The sequence below is a fragment of the Hordeum vulgare genome, chromosome 1H (assembly GCF_904849725.1).
Source record: "Hordeum vulgare subsp. vulgare chromosome 1H, MorexV3_pseudomolecules_assembly, whole genome shotgun sequence".
NCBI classification, from domain to species: domain Eukaryota; kingdom Viridiplantae; phylum Streptophyta; class Magnoliopsida; order Poales; family Poaceae; genus Hordeum; species Hordeum vulgare.
Window position 1 is genome coordinate 82,911,091 of NC_058518.1, and position 15,271 is coordinate 82,926,361.

General features: G+C 45.5%; 1 protein-coding gene across 6 annotated transcripts; it reads right to left on the minus strand.

Moving 5' to 3' along the window:
• Positions 1-8,990: 8,990 nt before the first annotated feature.
• LOC123425362 lies at positions 8,991-14,554 on the minus strand. Of its 6 annotated transcripts, none has more exons than XM_045109082.1 (4): positions 13,973-14,554; positions 12,486-12,667; positions 9,876-12,181; positions 8,991-9,792 (listed from the first exon to the last, which is right to left on the minus strand). In XM_045109082.1, exons 3-4 carry the CDS (start codon positions 10,787-10,789, stop codon positions 9,465-9,467), a joined length of 1,242 nt encoding a protein of 413 aa, XP_044965017.1. In that variant the 5' UTR covers positions 10,790-12,181; positions 12,486-12,667; positions 13,973-14,554; the 3' UTR covers positions 8,991-9,464. The 6 variants fall into 6 exon arrangements, with proteins under 6 accessions (XP_044965017.1, XP_044965009.1, XP_044965004.1 ...); XM_045109074.1 differs by having other exon boundaries at positions 12,486-13,363; XM_045109069.1 differs by having other exon boundaries at positions 12,486-13,397.
• Positions 14,555-15,271: the final 717 nt, after the last annotated feature.

Here is a 15,271-nt window from a genome sequence, read left to right on the forward strand (position 1 = left end):
TTACCCTCTACTTTACACTTGCATGTTTTACTTTCCGCTGCTATACTCTTAGATCTGCATGTGTAGGGTGCACTTGACTAGTCATAATTTCTAAAACTGGCCCATGCTTTTAATTGCACTACTGGAATCAGGGAATTTGCCATAAGCCTGATCTTTGTCGTCTGATGGCTTATGGAAAAGAGACTGTTTGTCGTCACCTACCAACAAACAAGCGACAAAGAAATGGCTGATGGCAAAGACTCCTTTTGCCATCAGTGCTTTCTTTGTCATCCGCGAGCAGACGACAAAGATGATGCACGCAGACGTCAAAGAAATGGCTAATGTCAAAGATGCACGAGGCACACGGCAAAGAGACCAGGCGTGCCCCCACTGCACCGTGGATGACATGGTTGCCGTCAGCTCCCTCTTTGCCATATGCCGCAACTTCATTGCCATCTGCCTCCCCCTCTTTGTCATCAGCTAGCACATGGCAAAGGGGATGGGCACATAAGGGAGCTCCCCACCTGCCGGTACCTCTTTCTCCCACTCCTCACGTGTCTCCCCTACTCCCCATGTAACAACCCGAGACTGACAATGCAGAAGATTCCCCTTCTATTCCGTTGCCACCATGCGATTAGATTTTCTGTCGCATTCATCATCGCATCATGCACATCATCTGCATTGCATCGGCACTCTGTTGCCGCCAGTTTTCAAAACTGCGTCCGCGGCACCGTTAAAAACATTGTTTTAAAAGTGTGTATAAAATATACTCGGATTGAGTTGAAACTTGACATGCGGTCTTAATATAGTGTAGGTAGGTTGTGTGTCAAATTTCATCACAATCGGAGTTCGTTTGATACCCCAACCGTTAAACCTACAGCAGCACTATAGCCGGTCATTTCGTGAGACATTTTCGGTTTATAAAACTCTGTGCCAGGTCGCAAACTTCCCTCTCTTCTCGCAGCCCCGACACTCTACACAACCCAACACCACCGACGTAACCCCCTCGGCTGTCAAACCGTCTGATCGAAATCGGACATCCGAAACGGGTGAAACTAGCTAACCCTAGGCCTACCTGCTATCAATAGCAGCCTACCCTCCTTAAGCTAAAAACCTAGATGCCCACCTCATTTCGATGCCCCACCAGCCCCAACCGCAACCTACCCGTCCGTGTCTCCCACCTTCAGTCGCCAATCCCACGTGGACCCAGATCGGGCCCTGCAAAGCCCATCTGGGCCCGAACCGCCGCCACCCGCCCATGATCCTGCAGCCGCATCGTCCCTAGCTCCGCCCTAGAAGACTCTGCACTAGCCTCCCCATCGCGCCGCCTACTGCGCCGCAGCTCCCCGCCGACCCTCGCCTCAAACCGACCACACGCGGTACCTTGCAGTCGCCGCCGGCCTGCACCTTGCCGCAGCTCCTCCAGCTCGAGCCGCCGGAGAACCACGCCCCCGCGCCCGCACCACCATGGGAGCTGCCCCGAGCTCGCCTCCTGTGGAGCTGTCGTTGGCCCCGTCATCAACCGGATCTGGCCGGATCCGGGTCGGAGGACCCCGTCCCTGGCCTCCCCATGCCACCAAGCCAGGCCCCGCCTCGTTCCCGCCGGCGTCGGGGCCTCTGTAACAACCCAGATGTATTCCTTTCCATATTTGGATCCTTTCCTATTTTGTGGAACCATGCTTTGGATGTTATATAAAGTTATCATTTCATGTCATAATCTTGCATCATGGCATCCTTTTCAATTGCATTGTGTTCCTTCTTGTGTTGCTAGGAGTTGATCCATCATGGTAGTGATAGCTTGCTTTGGGTGGTGTGATGTTGTGGTGTTTCCAAACAATGTTTCCAAACATGCTTTCTAACTACAATGCTTTCAAACAATGCAAGCCCTTCCCCTTTTGTTATTTTTAACTTGTGTGTTAAACCTTGTTGGATCCTGTTTTAAAAATGTTAGACATTCAGAGAATTCACTTGTGGGTGAGGGGGTAGTTGTCTTGTTGTTTTAAGCTTTAATTCATTTGGGGTTGTTAATAAAACAACATTATAAATTCCTGTTTTAGGTATAATTTATTTGTTCTGAAAATCCGGTTTGTATTTTAGTTAAATAGGGCATAAATCCCTCAGTCCCTAGCTATTTTTATTTTTCTAAATAAACCCCTCTACTTGTGCGTGTGAGTTTTTGTTTGTGGCTTTTATTTTTAAAAGAAAACCCCTTTTATTTTTCGCCCAGGTGCCAGAGAAGCCCACATGGGCCGGCTTACTCCTTCTCCACCTGGGCCTCGCCTCCTCTCATCGCTCACGCGGACTTCTCCCCGTCCCTCTTCTTCCTTCTCTGACGTCGTTCGCCTCTGTCTGCTTTCCGTCAGAGTTGTGAGAGAGAGAGAGCTCGCCACCGTGGCATCACGGACGTCGAGGCCGTCAGCCCGTCGCCTACTTAACCCCCCTCGACGTGCGTGTCCCCCTAGGGTTCCCTCTCCCCGCCGCCACCTCCTTCTCCCTCCTTCTTCCCCCTCTGCAGGTAAGATTCGGAGAGATGAGAGAGAGGATTTCAGAGAGAGTGTCGCCGCCTCGCCGTCTTTCCTCCCCTCGTCGTCGGTGCGTCCCCGTCAAATCCAAGCGCGCAGGGAGGATGTTGGATCCTCCCTCGATCCATTCCCAGCGCTAGGAGGGTGGATCCCCTCCTCTGTCGGCCCCTCCTCTCCGTCACGTCGCCTCTTCTTCCTCTTCGTCGGTCGATCCTCCTCCGCGTCGCGTTAGGGTGAGCGCCAGCACCTCCTCCTTCTTCTTCCCATCGCCGTAGAGCCTCTTGTCACGCGTAGCCTCGCCGTAGGCCTCTGTCATCGCCACCGTCGCAGTAGGATAGCGCGCCGTCGAGCCATCGCAGTGGGGCTCCTCCCAGGGAGCTAGCCCCGGGAATGCAACCCCTGGGGTTCCCTCTTCCCCCGTGTGGTAGCCGCCGTAGGAATTAGTCGCCGGAGAGCCGCCGAACTGCCTCCCCTGTTTCGGTCGCCGAAACAGCAGGCAGCACAGAGGGGCTGCTCAAAAGAGCACACCCCCCTCTCTGTTAATTTCAGTGAGCGTAGCGCAGTGGCAACAGAGCCGGGCGCCTGCGCGTGCGTCGCGGGTTCGATCCCCCCGGGCGCCCTTTTGCTTTTATTTTTCCTATTTCCCTGCGCAGCGCCAGAGAGGGCTAACCTTGCTTATGGCCCCCTCTCTGGTAAGCGCCGATGCATAGCCCAGTGGTACGGGGGTGTTGTTGCACTAGGAAGGTTGTGGGTTCGATCCCACTTCCTTCCCCCTTTTGCATTTTGTTTTTATTTTTTTCCTTTTGCTGTCATTTTTCTTTGTGTTGTTCTTTTTACTACTAGGGGCTTGAGTTGATGTTTTCTTTTATTTTTCCATGTTGCCCTAGAGTGTAGTGCTTGTGGGCGTGTAGTTAGTGTGTAGGTAGAGAGGTGTGTGTATGTGTGTAGGTGTTTGCACACACACACTTGTGCTAGTGTGCACAATATAAGCATGTGAGCATCTCCACATATATGTGTTGGGTGACTCTTCTATGTGTGCATGTAGGTGAGTAATCCCTTGTATGTGAGTAGGTGTAGGTGTGTGGTGTGAACCCACTTCCTTCCCCCTTTTGCATTTTGTTTTTATTTTTTCCTTTTGCTGTCATTTTTCTTTGTGTTGTTCTTTTTACTACGAGGGGCTTGAGTTGATGTTTTCTTTTATTTTTCCATGTTGCCCTAGAGTGTAGTGCTTGTGGGTGTGTAGTTAGTGTGTAGGTAGAGAGGTGTGTGTATGTGTGTAGGTGTTTGCACACACACACACTTGTGCTAGTGTGCACAACATAAGCATGTGAGCATCTCCACATATATGTGTTGGGTGACTTCTATTTTTGCATGTAGGTGAGTAATCCCTTGTATGTGAGTAGGTGTAGGTGTGTGGTGTGAGTCCATATATACATGTGCATGTGTATGTGTGTGCACATGTGTGTGTATGTGGATGACCACATTTCTCTATGCTAGTGTGACCATGTTATTGAGTCCATGCTATGCCTAGATAGGTGTTCTTGTCCTAGTGTATGTGCATGTGTAGATGATGCCATTGTGATAGATTCCATATGTGATGATAGTCATTTGTAGCTTATAGGATTCTATGTGACATTTTCGAGCTAGCTTTGTGCATTGTTGTTACATGCAAGTACCCATGTATGATATATGATTTTGGGGTAGAATCATCCCAGGAATCCATTAGTGCAGTTAGATTTCACTTTAGAGCAACTTCATAAAACTGTTATTTTCTGATATGATGCCATGTTTAGAGCTTTACATTAGGTGGTGCTTTGGCCCTTTGTGGATGATTCCTTGATGGAATGGTAGTGGGTGAACCCCTCTACAGCATGGGGCTTTGTTTTCTTCTTAGAGATTTGCATGCACCTATTATGCCCTGTCAAAGTGGACACTTGGCTGAATCTGGCAGACTTGTGAAAACCTGTGAATTTCACTAAGTCTGGGAATCTAATGTTATTTTCTTCCCCTGTTGTCTTGTGTGAATTAGCTCCTGTGTTGGGAATTAGCCCATGCAACAAACTAATGTTTGTGAGATTTTATATTTGTTTAGCTCCCTGTTAAATGTCATGCTTATACACCTTCTGTAGATATCATTTTGGAGGCTGCCAAAATGCTTCAGAGCATAAGCAGCTGGTGAAAATCTGTGATTTTCACTAAGTCCCAAAACCTGTGATATTTTGTCCAAGTTAGTGCCTATAGATCTGCTCATGGGTGGTTCCTTTGCATTAGCTTCTTGTACAGGTTTGTAGAGCTTTCAGATGGCTTCTGTCTCATGCCTTGTTTGATTCATATAGAAGGTTGTAGCTACTTTAACTCTTGTAGACAAACTGCTATGTTGCTATTGAAGACAGATTGTATGTTTGTATTGTTTTGAAGCTTGTATGGGCATTGTTGATGGTGTGGTGTGTTACCATGCACCACCCCACTTATAATTTGTTGCTTGATCATGTGGCAACCTGGTTACACCAGGGAGTGCCCATTAGAGTGTGTTTGTGGTTGTTTTGACCCGTAGGCCTTTGAAACTTGTTTTGTAGTTTCCGGTTGATCCGTGACTCCATTCTCTACGTTCTTTATATGTTTTTGCATCGTTTTCTCGTGATGCACATGCTCATGCCATATTCATGCATGTCAATATAACTGAATATGAAGTTCTGTCCAAAATTCAATTAACTCAACTAATGCATATGAAAGTGACTAGAATAGTGATGCATGCTTCCTTCTTCTCACATGCATCATATTGGTTGTTGCACTATGTCTTGTCGGTGTTCATTGGCTGTTATCTTATCTTGGGTAGCATCAGGAACGGAGAGCGAGTACGTGGATCCTGGAGAGTACGTGCAGGAAGATCAAGAGCAGTTCCAAGCTGAAGACATCACAGGCAAGATGACCGTGACCCTGACACCGTATCTAGCTTTGTTATGCTTAGGATCACGTTTCCTTCGTTACATGCTCGTTGTCTATCACTTGATATAACTGCCACCTGTCTTTGTCATGAATCTCAAACACCTCCCGTTCTAGCAAATGTTGTTTGTCTAAGTAGGCTTGCTCAACCTCAAATGAGTAGCTTTGCTAGTTGCAGGTGCCAACTGTCTCATGTGCTAACATCGGTATTTTGATATCATTATGATTAAACTGCTATTTAATTAACACACCTATATACTTGGTAAATAATGAAAGGCCTAGCCTTTTGCCGGGTGATTGGTTTCGTTGTTGCCGCCTTAGTTTCGGTTACCGGTGTTTGATTCAATAACCGATCGCTCCTAACACGTTCGGGATTGTTATGGGGACCCCCTTGATAAATCGTGTAGTGTTAAGGCTTGTCCGGCAGGACCCAACATTGGTTTTAATCTGCTAATCACCTAATAATAATTTGCATTGGGAATAGCTACCCGAGGAATTAATCAACAACCCGGGCCAGTGCTCCTCATGAGTGTTGGTCCAAACTAGAGCACCGTGCGGGGCCAATCCGGGGCAACTCGGGTGATCTCTATCATGCCACCGTACGCTTCGCTTATCCGGCGTGTCCTGAGACTGAGATACGCGGCTCTTATCGAAGTCGTCGACACGTCGAGAGGTCCTGCTAGATTTGTCTTGCCTTAGCGATATATCTTGCGTATAGGGGTTTCGGTGAAACTTTGGGTTTCCTCAAAGTTGAGATTTTCCTTTAAGGAATCCGACGAGATTACGAGTTTCATGATAGAGGATTACTTTGCGGTCCGTGGCAGTTTGTGATGGACTAGTTGGACCACCCCTGCATGGTTTAATCTTTTGGAAAGCCGTGCCCGCGGTTATGTGGCAAATGTGGATATTTTGTTAACATCCGGTTCTAGACAACTTAAAGTAACTCTAATAAAACTGTCAATTGTGTGCGTAACCATGATTGTCTCCTTCGGAGATCGCTCTCCGATCGAGAACACGGTGGGGTCATGTCTGACGTAAGTAGGTGTTCAGGATCACTTAGTGGTCAATCTAGTCTTTGATCGCTCGCGTAGACCGCCATATGATTACTCTGATCAACGTAAGGTAGCCACCATATATGCTTAGGTTGCTGCAAACCCATACACTTAACCGTCCTCACCTAATAACTTGGCTAGATTCGATACCAAGGTCATTCGATTGCTGAGTCCCCGTGGCTCACAGATTACTACAAACACCAACAGGTATAGGTACGCCCGACGCAGGAGATCCTAATGACAACCAGCTGAAGTGGGAGTTTGATGAGGACTCTGGCCGTCTGTACGTGAACTATCCAGAGGACTGAGGCCGTGGTCGTGATCGTGGGGCCAGCATGCGGGATGTCATAGTTTTACTCATTTCATGTTGTCCGTAGCGGGACTAAACTATGTTCTGAATAAGTGTGTGTGTAAGCTTAATGCTATACTCTTATTAGATGGCAAGTGTATGCCCTACTTGTCACTCTTTCAATTATGTAATGTTATGATTATCTCGCTTGCGAAACGTTTAGATGCGCCCCTTCCCTTTTGAGGCCTCGCCCCCAAAATAGGAAAGGGTCGCATCTTAGTCGTTACAGCCTCCCTGCATCCCACTCGCCAAGGGTCGCCAGATCGAGCGGTGCCCGCTCCTCCTGCTCGGCAACCCGCATGGGCCGGCCCGACCCCAGGCCACGTGGCCAAGCGCACTGCCAGGCCGTGCCTCCTCTCCTGCCTCGCGAGCCGGCCAGTTCACCCCTTCGCAAATGGCCTCAGGCCCATGGTGACCACTCGGTAGCCTCTAACTCTCGCCCTGTGCATGCTTTAGTTATGCAGCGCCCGTGCACTATTAGGCCTATTAGGACAATTTGGCCCGTTTAGTTTTTTTAGGTTTTGCGAATTTAGTATTTTTAGAAAAATGCATATTTTAAAACATCCGTAATTTTTAAAGCGTGTGTCGGATCGCGACAAGTTATATATGGAAAACGTGTAGAATTTCGCGTAGATTAATATTTTCCAACTCCCATGCAAATTTAAGACAGTTAGTTGTGATGTTTGCATTGGTTTGCATGCCGACGTGTTAGAAATGTTTTAGTTCGTAGTTATTTAACCGTAGCTCCGTTGGAGATGAGCCATATATGTAAATGGACTAGAATGACGAGTACAATCACGTGAACCACTTTTTTTTGCCATTTAACAAATGCAAATTGTGGTTTGGAAAAATCTGGACAGAGTTCAAAGTTAGCATGTGGGGTCATTTCGGAGATGCTATAAGTCGTTTCCGGACTCGTTTAAAATGCTTAGACAGGTAGTTTCTTTGTGCTTCATCCCTTGCCATGTTTACCACATTTAATATTACCGTGTACCTAAACGAGAGTGAACTAAATAATTAAATATGGAGTTTCGTCAATATGCAACTCGTTGCATATTGAGCTTCACTTAATGTGTAGTGTTTGATTGTTGTGAATTGACATGCCATGCCTTGCATAATTGAACTAGACATACATCATTTTAGGGTGTGCATCATGTTGTGCATGTGCCGTGGTGAATATCGTGTGTTGATTCTTCTTTCTGGTTTGCGTCGTCTCGATAGAGTTCCGCAAGCGTGTCGGAATGCGAGGACCCGTTCGACATGTCGATTCGTGTGCTTCACGAAGTCGTTTTTCTTCCAAGCGGGATCTCAGGCAAGATGACCATTTCCCTAGATACCATTACTATCAATGCAATGCTAGTTGTCTCATTTCTTTCGTTATGCCTCGCTGCCTACCAGCTGTTAAATGTCAGCCTCTCAACATTGCCATGAAAACCTTCACCTCAATACAACCTAGCAACCCACTTATTTGCTATGTTACCGCTTTCTTAACCATTTGTTAGCGTTGCTAGTTGCATGTGCAGTTGCTTCCATGTGAGAAGTGTTTCCGTAATTCTTGGTGGTGATTCCGTCCATCATTCTCGGCTTGGAAAGTGTTTCTCCCAAATCTTGGCCATTCTTTTGAAGATTGGCATCTCATCTCGTGATATCTTCTCAATTGTTGTCAATCATGAGAAATTCTCCATATCTATCTTGTGCATATCAGATGTGTTTTCATTCTCGATCCCCCGGAGGCCATCATTTCAGAAGATTTCTTTGTTCTCAGCTTTCAGCTTTCAATCTCAAATTCTTCTCAATTGTTGTCGGTTCGTTCATCTCTCAATTATTCTGGTGCCTTGTTCAAGTTTTCTTCTAGGTGGATCATGATCTCTTCATTCTCACGTGTCTCCATGCATTCTTGGTATCCCTTTCGTTTGAAATTCTTACCGGTGGTGCGTTCAAAAATTCTTCAAGTTTGTGCTCTTTCTCTCTATCTCCAATTTTTCAAGAAGAATAAGTGGTATGCTAAATCCGTTTCTTGTCATCAATTTAACTTGATGAAGGATAAGCATAACATAATTCTTATTCTTGTTCATTAAGGTGATTTCAATTCTTCTTCCGGAGTGGCTCATGATATCATTTTTATATTGTATGTTATTCATCTTCTTTTTCCGACCCTAAACCACGAGCAGAATCTAAGGGCGCACCAACTGCCGGGACAAGCCACTATAAACAACAATTGGACTGCCGGCAGGCCGGCCTGTCCGGAATACACCTGTTGGGAACAGTCTTTCCCGGCAGGCAAATATTCCCCGACGGTTCAATTGCCCTCTTTTCTATCATTCCCGGCAGGCCACCGGCCTGCCTGGATAACACATGCCGACAGTTTCTCTACCGCGTGTCGTGGAGACAATCAACATCACCTTCCTTGCCGGGATGAATTTTGCGGCAGTTTAGCTGCCCTGGCACTTTTTGAAGCTTCCTTCTTGTAGTTACACAATAGGTTTTGTCCATTTCAAAATTGAAAATTCAATCAAGGCATTTTGATAGCCAATTGAGAGTAAATACTATTTATGCTTGCTGCGGGAAGTCAATACATATGTAAGCTAAGAAAATCATTCAGCAATGCAAACACATACTCTAGTAACAAAAAAGTTTAATATACCTCAAGTATGGAATTATGTTGTCATAATTGAACAATACATATCTATGTGCTTGAAGCCATGTCTTTTGATCTAAGGTAATAGTACATTGTGAAGCCACACAATGTCCATTGCTCTTAAAGAAAGGCATACTACTAGACTCTGGCTCAGGAGCATCATTCATTCCATTTCTACTAAATCTGGTTTCAACTCCTTCTAAATAGCAAGAGCAAAAATTAAGACACTCATCAAAAATGTAACCCTCTGCAATTGACCCTTCAGGATGGCTTTTGCTACGAACATGCCCCTTCAAGGTGCACAAAAACCTATTCAAAATATACTAAACATATATTAGTTCTTTTTGTTACATATAAATGTCTTATGTACACAAACATGTTTAGAAAATGACCTTTCTGTAGGGAACATGCTGCTGTACTTCACTGGGCCCCCTAGCCTCACTTGGAGTGGAAGATGAACCATAAGGTGGACCATCATATCAAAGAAACTTGGTAGAAATGTGGTCTCAAGAATGCACTGTGTCTCTGTTATTTCTTCCTCTAGCTTCTCCATATCACTTATACAAATGACCGTGGAATATATTTTCTTGAAAAAATTACTAACACGGATCAATGCAGCACTAACTCCCTCCGGCAATGTTTTCCTAACTGCTAGTGGAAACAATTGATGCGACAGAATATGGCAGTCATGGTTCTTCAGCCCAATAATCTTCTTCTTCTTAACATCGATATTCCTTCGTATGTCGGACACATAACCATATGGGAACCTGGCTCCTTTCAGAACTCGACAAAATAGCTTCCTCACCTTAGGGTTCATTGAGTATCGGGCAGGAAGCAAATCAAATGTATCCTTGCCAACTGGAACGGGATGAAGATCCTTCCTTATTCCAAGCAACTTAAGGTCTTGACAAGAGTTAATACTATATTTTGTTTTCCCGTCGATGCCCAGTAGTGTGTTCATTATGTTATCACACACATTCTTTTCAATGTGCATGGCATCAATATTATGAGGCTGCAACAAGTCTTTCCAATAGCGCAACTCAAACCAAATGGATCTCCTTTTGAAATTTTGTGGTGGATCGCCACACTTACGTTTTCTTATGGTTTGTTTTCCTTTAGGGTCTTTTCCAAATACAGTGTGAATGTTCTCTGTAAGGGAATTCACTACATCTCCGGTAAGTGGATCAGGCGCTGTCCTAGATTCCACCTTGCCATTAAAAAATGCCTTATCCGTTGTTCTATATCTGTGGTTTGGACCTAAGAACCTACGATGATCCATATAGCAGGTTTTCTTGCCTTTGGTCATCCAGAATGAGCAAGTAAGTGGCACTTGGGACAACCATACTCACCAGAGGTGGCAATTCCGGCTAGAGTGGCTAAACCTGGGAGGTCACTACTAGTTGAGTGAACGGCAGCATGCAACTGAAAGTGCTCTTTCTTGAAGGCATCATATGTTCGGACTCCCTTCTCAAAAAAAGAATCTAGCTCATCAACAAGTGGCTCCAAATAAACATTTATATCTTTCCCAGGTGACTTTGGGCCAGGAATCAACAATGATAGGATGAAGTTTGGTTGCTTCATGCACAACCAAGGAGGAAGATTTATTGGAATTGCAATAACTGGCCATATAATATAGGTAGAATTCATCATCCTAAAAGGATTAAAGCCATCAGATGTGATAATCAACTTCAGGTTGCGACTATCTTTGGAAAAGTCAGTGTGTATGGCATAAAAATGCTTCCAAGCAGGAGAATCTGCTGGATGTCTTAGAAGCCCATCTTTTATATGATCATCGGCGTGCCACCTGCAGTCTTTTGCACTCTTTTCCGTAATGAACAGTCTCTGCAGCCTCTTTGTTATTGGGAAATAGCGTAGAACCTTCATCGGGGTTTTGTGTCCTTGTCTCCCATCAGGTCTCTTCTTTTCAGTTTTCCAGCGAGAGGCTTTGTAGGTAGGGCAAGAATCAACATTTGCATGCTCCTTCCAAAACAAGATGCAATCATTATCACATGCATGGATGCTAACATAATCAAGCCTAAGGCATCTTATCATCTTTTTAGCTTCGTAAAAGTTTTTAGGTAACTTTGACCCTTCAGGAAAGGCTTCTGTCAGCAACTCTAAGAGCATATTAAAACTCTTATCCCTCCACCCTCCAAGAGATTTGATGTGGAGTAATCTCACAACAAAACGAAGCTTTGAGAAACAGGTGCAACCTGGATATAGTTCTTCTGCTGCATCACCTGCTAACTACTGAAAAGGGTCATTTTCATCGGCATGATGACCCCCATCATCTTCATTATCACTCAAAGCACCAAAATCATGTCTCTTGTCTCTAATCATTCCAGCTAATTCATCACAATCTTCTTCTAAATCATCCCCTCCTCTACTTCTTCATCACATAGCTCTATATCAACATCCCTAACAAGTGAAAGAGGTGATGATGCCTCCCCATGATATACCCATGTTCTATACCCACTAACAAACCCTTCACATATCAAATGCTCGTGCAAAATACTAGCTTCAAGCCAATAGATATTTAAGCAGTTCTTGCAAGGACATAATATTGAGTTCCCTTTTGTTGAGGCATGGGTAAAAGCAAATTGTATAAATCCTTTTACACCATCAATGTATTTTTGGCTGGGTCTGTCCTCCTCCATCCAACTCTTATCCATTTTCAACAAGTGTTATTTAAATGCCCCTAAGACATAGCAGAAAGATTCATTAATTAACAAGAATCTAACAACCTAACTCAACCTAACAGGAACCAAGCTAACTGAACCTAACTACAACCTAGCTAGCTAAGTGAACCTGACAAAAACCAAACAAAAACATAACTGAACCTATATCAAGCATGAATCTAATAGGAACCTAACATGAACCTCACAAAACCTATCAGGAACCTCATCAAGCATTTTTCAGGGAACACAACAGTAATTTTTCAGAGAACAGAAGAGTATTTTTCAGAGAGGAGAAGTGGCAAAAAATTCAGAGAAGAAACATACCTTCTTGTTGTGGTGGTCGCTGCAGCTTTCTCAGGCTCGGATGGAGTAGGTCAAGGATGAGGCGAGGAGGTCGGGGAGGTGGCGAGTTGAACTCCTTTCCGGCGGCAGCGGGGGTTCTCCGGCTTCAGGGAGGAGGCAATGTTGGGTACAGTGGCTTCCTGTCCTAACGAGGCTGCTTTGCGCTATAGCAAACCACACACAAGTACACAAATAAATAATTGGATCGGTTCACAGCCAATAATTGTACAGCGTAGGCCTCCAGAAATAATTGGATCAGTTCACAGCCAATAATTGTACACAGTAAATGACAGAGAAGCACACGTGAGAGATGCAACAACAATTCAAGTTCCAGTTTGATTCAACTAGAAAGATAATTGTACAGAGTAAATGACAGCAAAGGCACACATATGGATGCAGTAACAATTCAAGTTCCAGTTCAATCGATTCTAATAGAAAGATACACTTAATACAGGTTGTAAGAGCTATCACATCAAATAAACACTGTTGTCTTCCCTGTTTATTTGATCAAGCCAAGATGACAAATAGAAGATGAAACTTTATAAAGAAAATACTACAAACTGAATGCACCAATTTAGTTTATGAGTCTGGAATAAAATCTGTTACATTCCAAGGAGTGACATAGAAGCTGCTACAAACCAAGAAGGGTGATGAAGGATGCAGGGGAGCAGGCAAACCAGACATAAGTACGTAAATAACTAATGGTTCATCATGGGCGAAATGCAGGGGGCGGCCTACGAACAAGACTTTTAATGATGAATTCAGGCTCTCATGCTCTCATGTCTGAATTCGTCCGGAATTTCGCCCTGATTAATGATGCAATAATCAGGTTGGTCTGTCCGGAATACCCTGGAATTAGTCTGACATACATAGAAGTGCATATCAATTTTCAATCTGAAAAGGAGCAATAATTGGCATATCATATCATGAACAGGAATAAAAAAATCACAAATCCATGACACCCACACCAGCAAGCATATGCATGCAACAAAGCTAAAGCATTGGACTTTCTACTAAAGTTTCCCATGTATCTATATCTTCGGTTCAAACCAAAATTTTAAAGAAGCATATCATATCATTGTTCATATTTTCAGAAAAACTAATATGTTAAGAGCGCATGCTCAGTTATGGAGTGTTTCTCCTCAATTATGACAGATTCTAACTGCATTTTGCAGGACTACACAAAATAGAACTAGAAACTAAATTCTCACAAGATGTAAGTATATTTATTGTATATGAACACAAATGGGGTTACATGAGCAGTACTGAGATGCAATTTTAACTCAAACTAATTTAAGTTAGTACATCTTAGTCATTAGCAAATAAAACAGAAATACATGAGCACTGTTTAACTGAATTTGATTAAATTTGCGTGAAACACAACACATATTAACTGAAAATACATGAAACAGATCAATGTTTAACTGAATATAACAGAGAGAGAGGCAGAGGGGGGGAACTGAATATACAAAGACGACGGCGACCGTGGTGGTTGGGTGTGCCCGTCCAGCTTCTCCTCCTCCTTCCCTCCTCGAACTCGCGCAGTGGTTGTGGGGAGGGGAGCGGTGGCTGTGGGGAGGGGAGCGGTGGCTATGTGGAGGGGGCGGCGATGGAGGGCAGGAGGTGGGGAGAGGGGACGCAGCGGCGGACCGGTGGGGAGGGGGGCCGAGGCGGAGGGGTGGCCGTGGGGATGGTGGCAGCGGCGGATGGCACGAGGTGGGGAGAGGGAACGTGGTGGCGGAGCGGTGGGGAGGGGTGGTCGTGGAGAGTGGGTCAGCGGCGGAGGGCACAAGGGGGGGAGAGGGGATGCAGCGGCGGAGCGATGGTGTCAAGCCTGAAGATGCAGTGCAGGCAGAGAACTCCTTCAGTTATCGGACGGCTCGCGTAGCTCGCATCGGACGGCTCGCGCGGCTCGTCGTTACTATGCCATTTCCGTTGTCGTCACTGTAGCATTTCCAGTACTGTTTTCGTTGCCGGCATGTGGCCGTTTCCTTTCCGTTAGCACTGGCTTTAAAGCCACGACCACCTGGTCTGTAAGGGGTATCGATGATTCATTATGCTTTAAGCATCTTATACCAAATACTCTACAGTAATACAACCCTAGTCGGGGCTACTTTCCCCTCCTTTTCCCCGATCTGAGATCGTGTTCATGGTTGTTCTTGGTTGTTCCTGCTGATTTCCTTAGCTAGGGTGTGACAATTGGTATCATGAGCTCAGTCTTTCCTTGGAGAAGAGATAGATCGGAGCTGATGCAGTAGTTCCCACCCTCCCTCCCTTTTCTCTGATGGCGAGGTGGCGGGGTAGTGGCGCGGCGGCGGTAGAAAATTCGACGGCAGCTCGTTGTGCGCAACTGGTTGGGGGAGCACCTCGCTCTTCCAGTAAAATCCCAGGTCAAGCGGCGGGTGGTGCTGTATCGGCGGCGATCTCGCAGGCGGCGGTGATAGTTCGGGCCAGATCGGGTTACCGGTACAGCCGGCAGTAAAATTCCCCTCTGCAAATCCCGACACCACGATGGGGCGCTCCAAGTCCACCCTGGAGGAGTCTGACGCCGCGGATCTGCTTGCGATGAAGGGCGATTTCTTACTGCATCGTGAGGAGACAGAAGATTTACGTGGCGAAGTGGATGATCTGCGCAAGGATGTCCATAGTATCAACCTGAAGCAAGACACCATGGTTACGGTCCTCGATGGAGTTCAGAAGGCGGTGTCGACCCTCAGCTCACAACTGTCGACCATGGCAGATGTGCTTAAATCTCTCCGATCCACAGA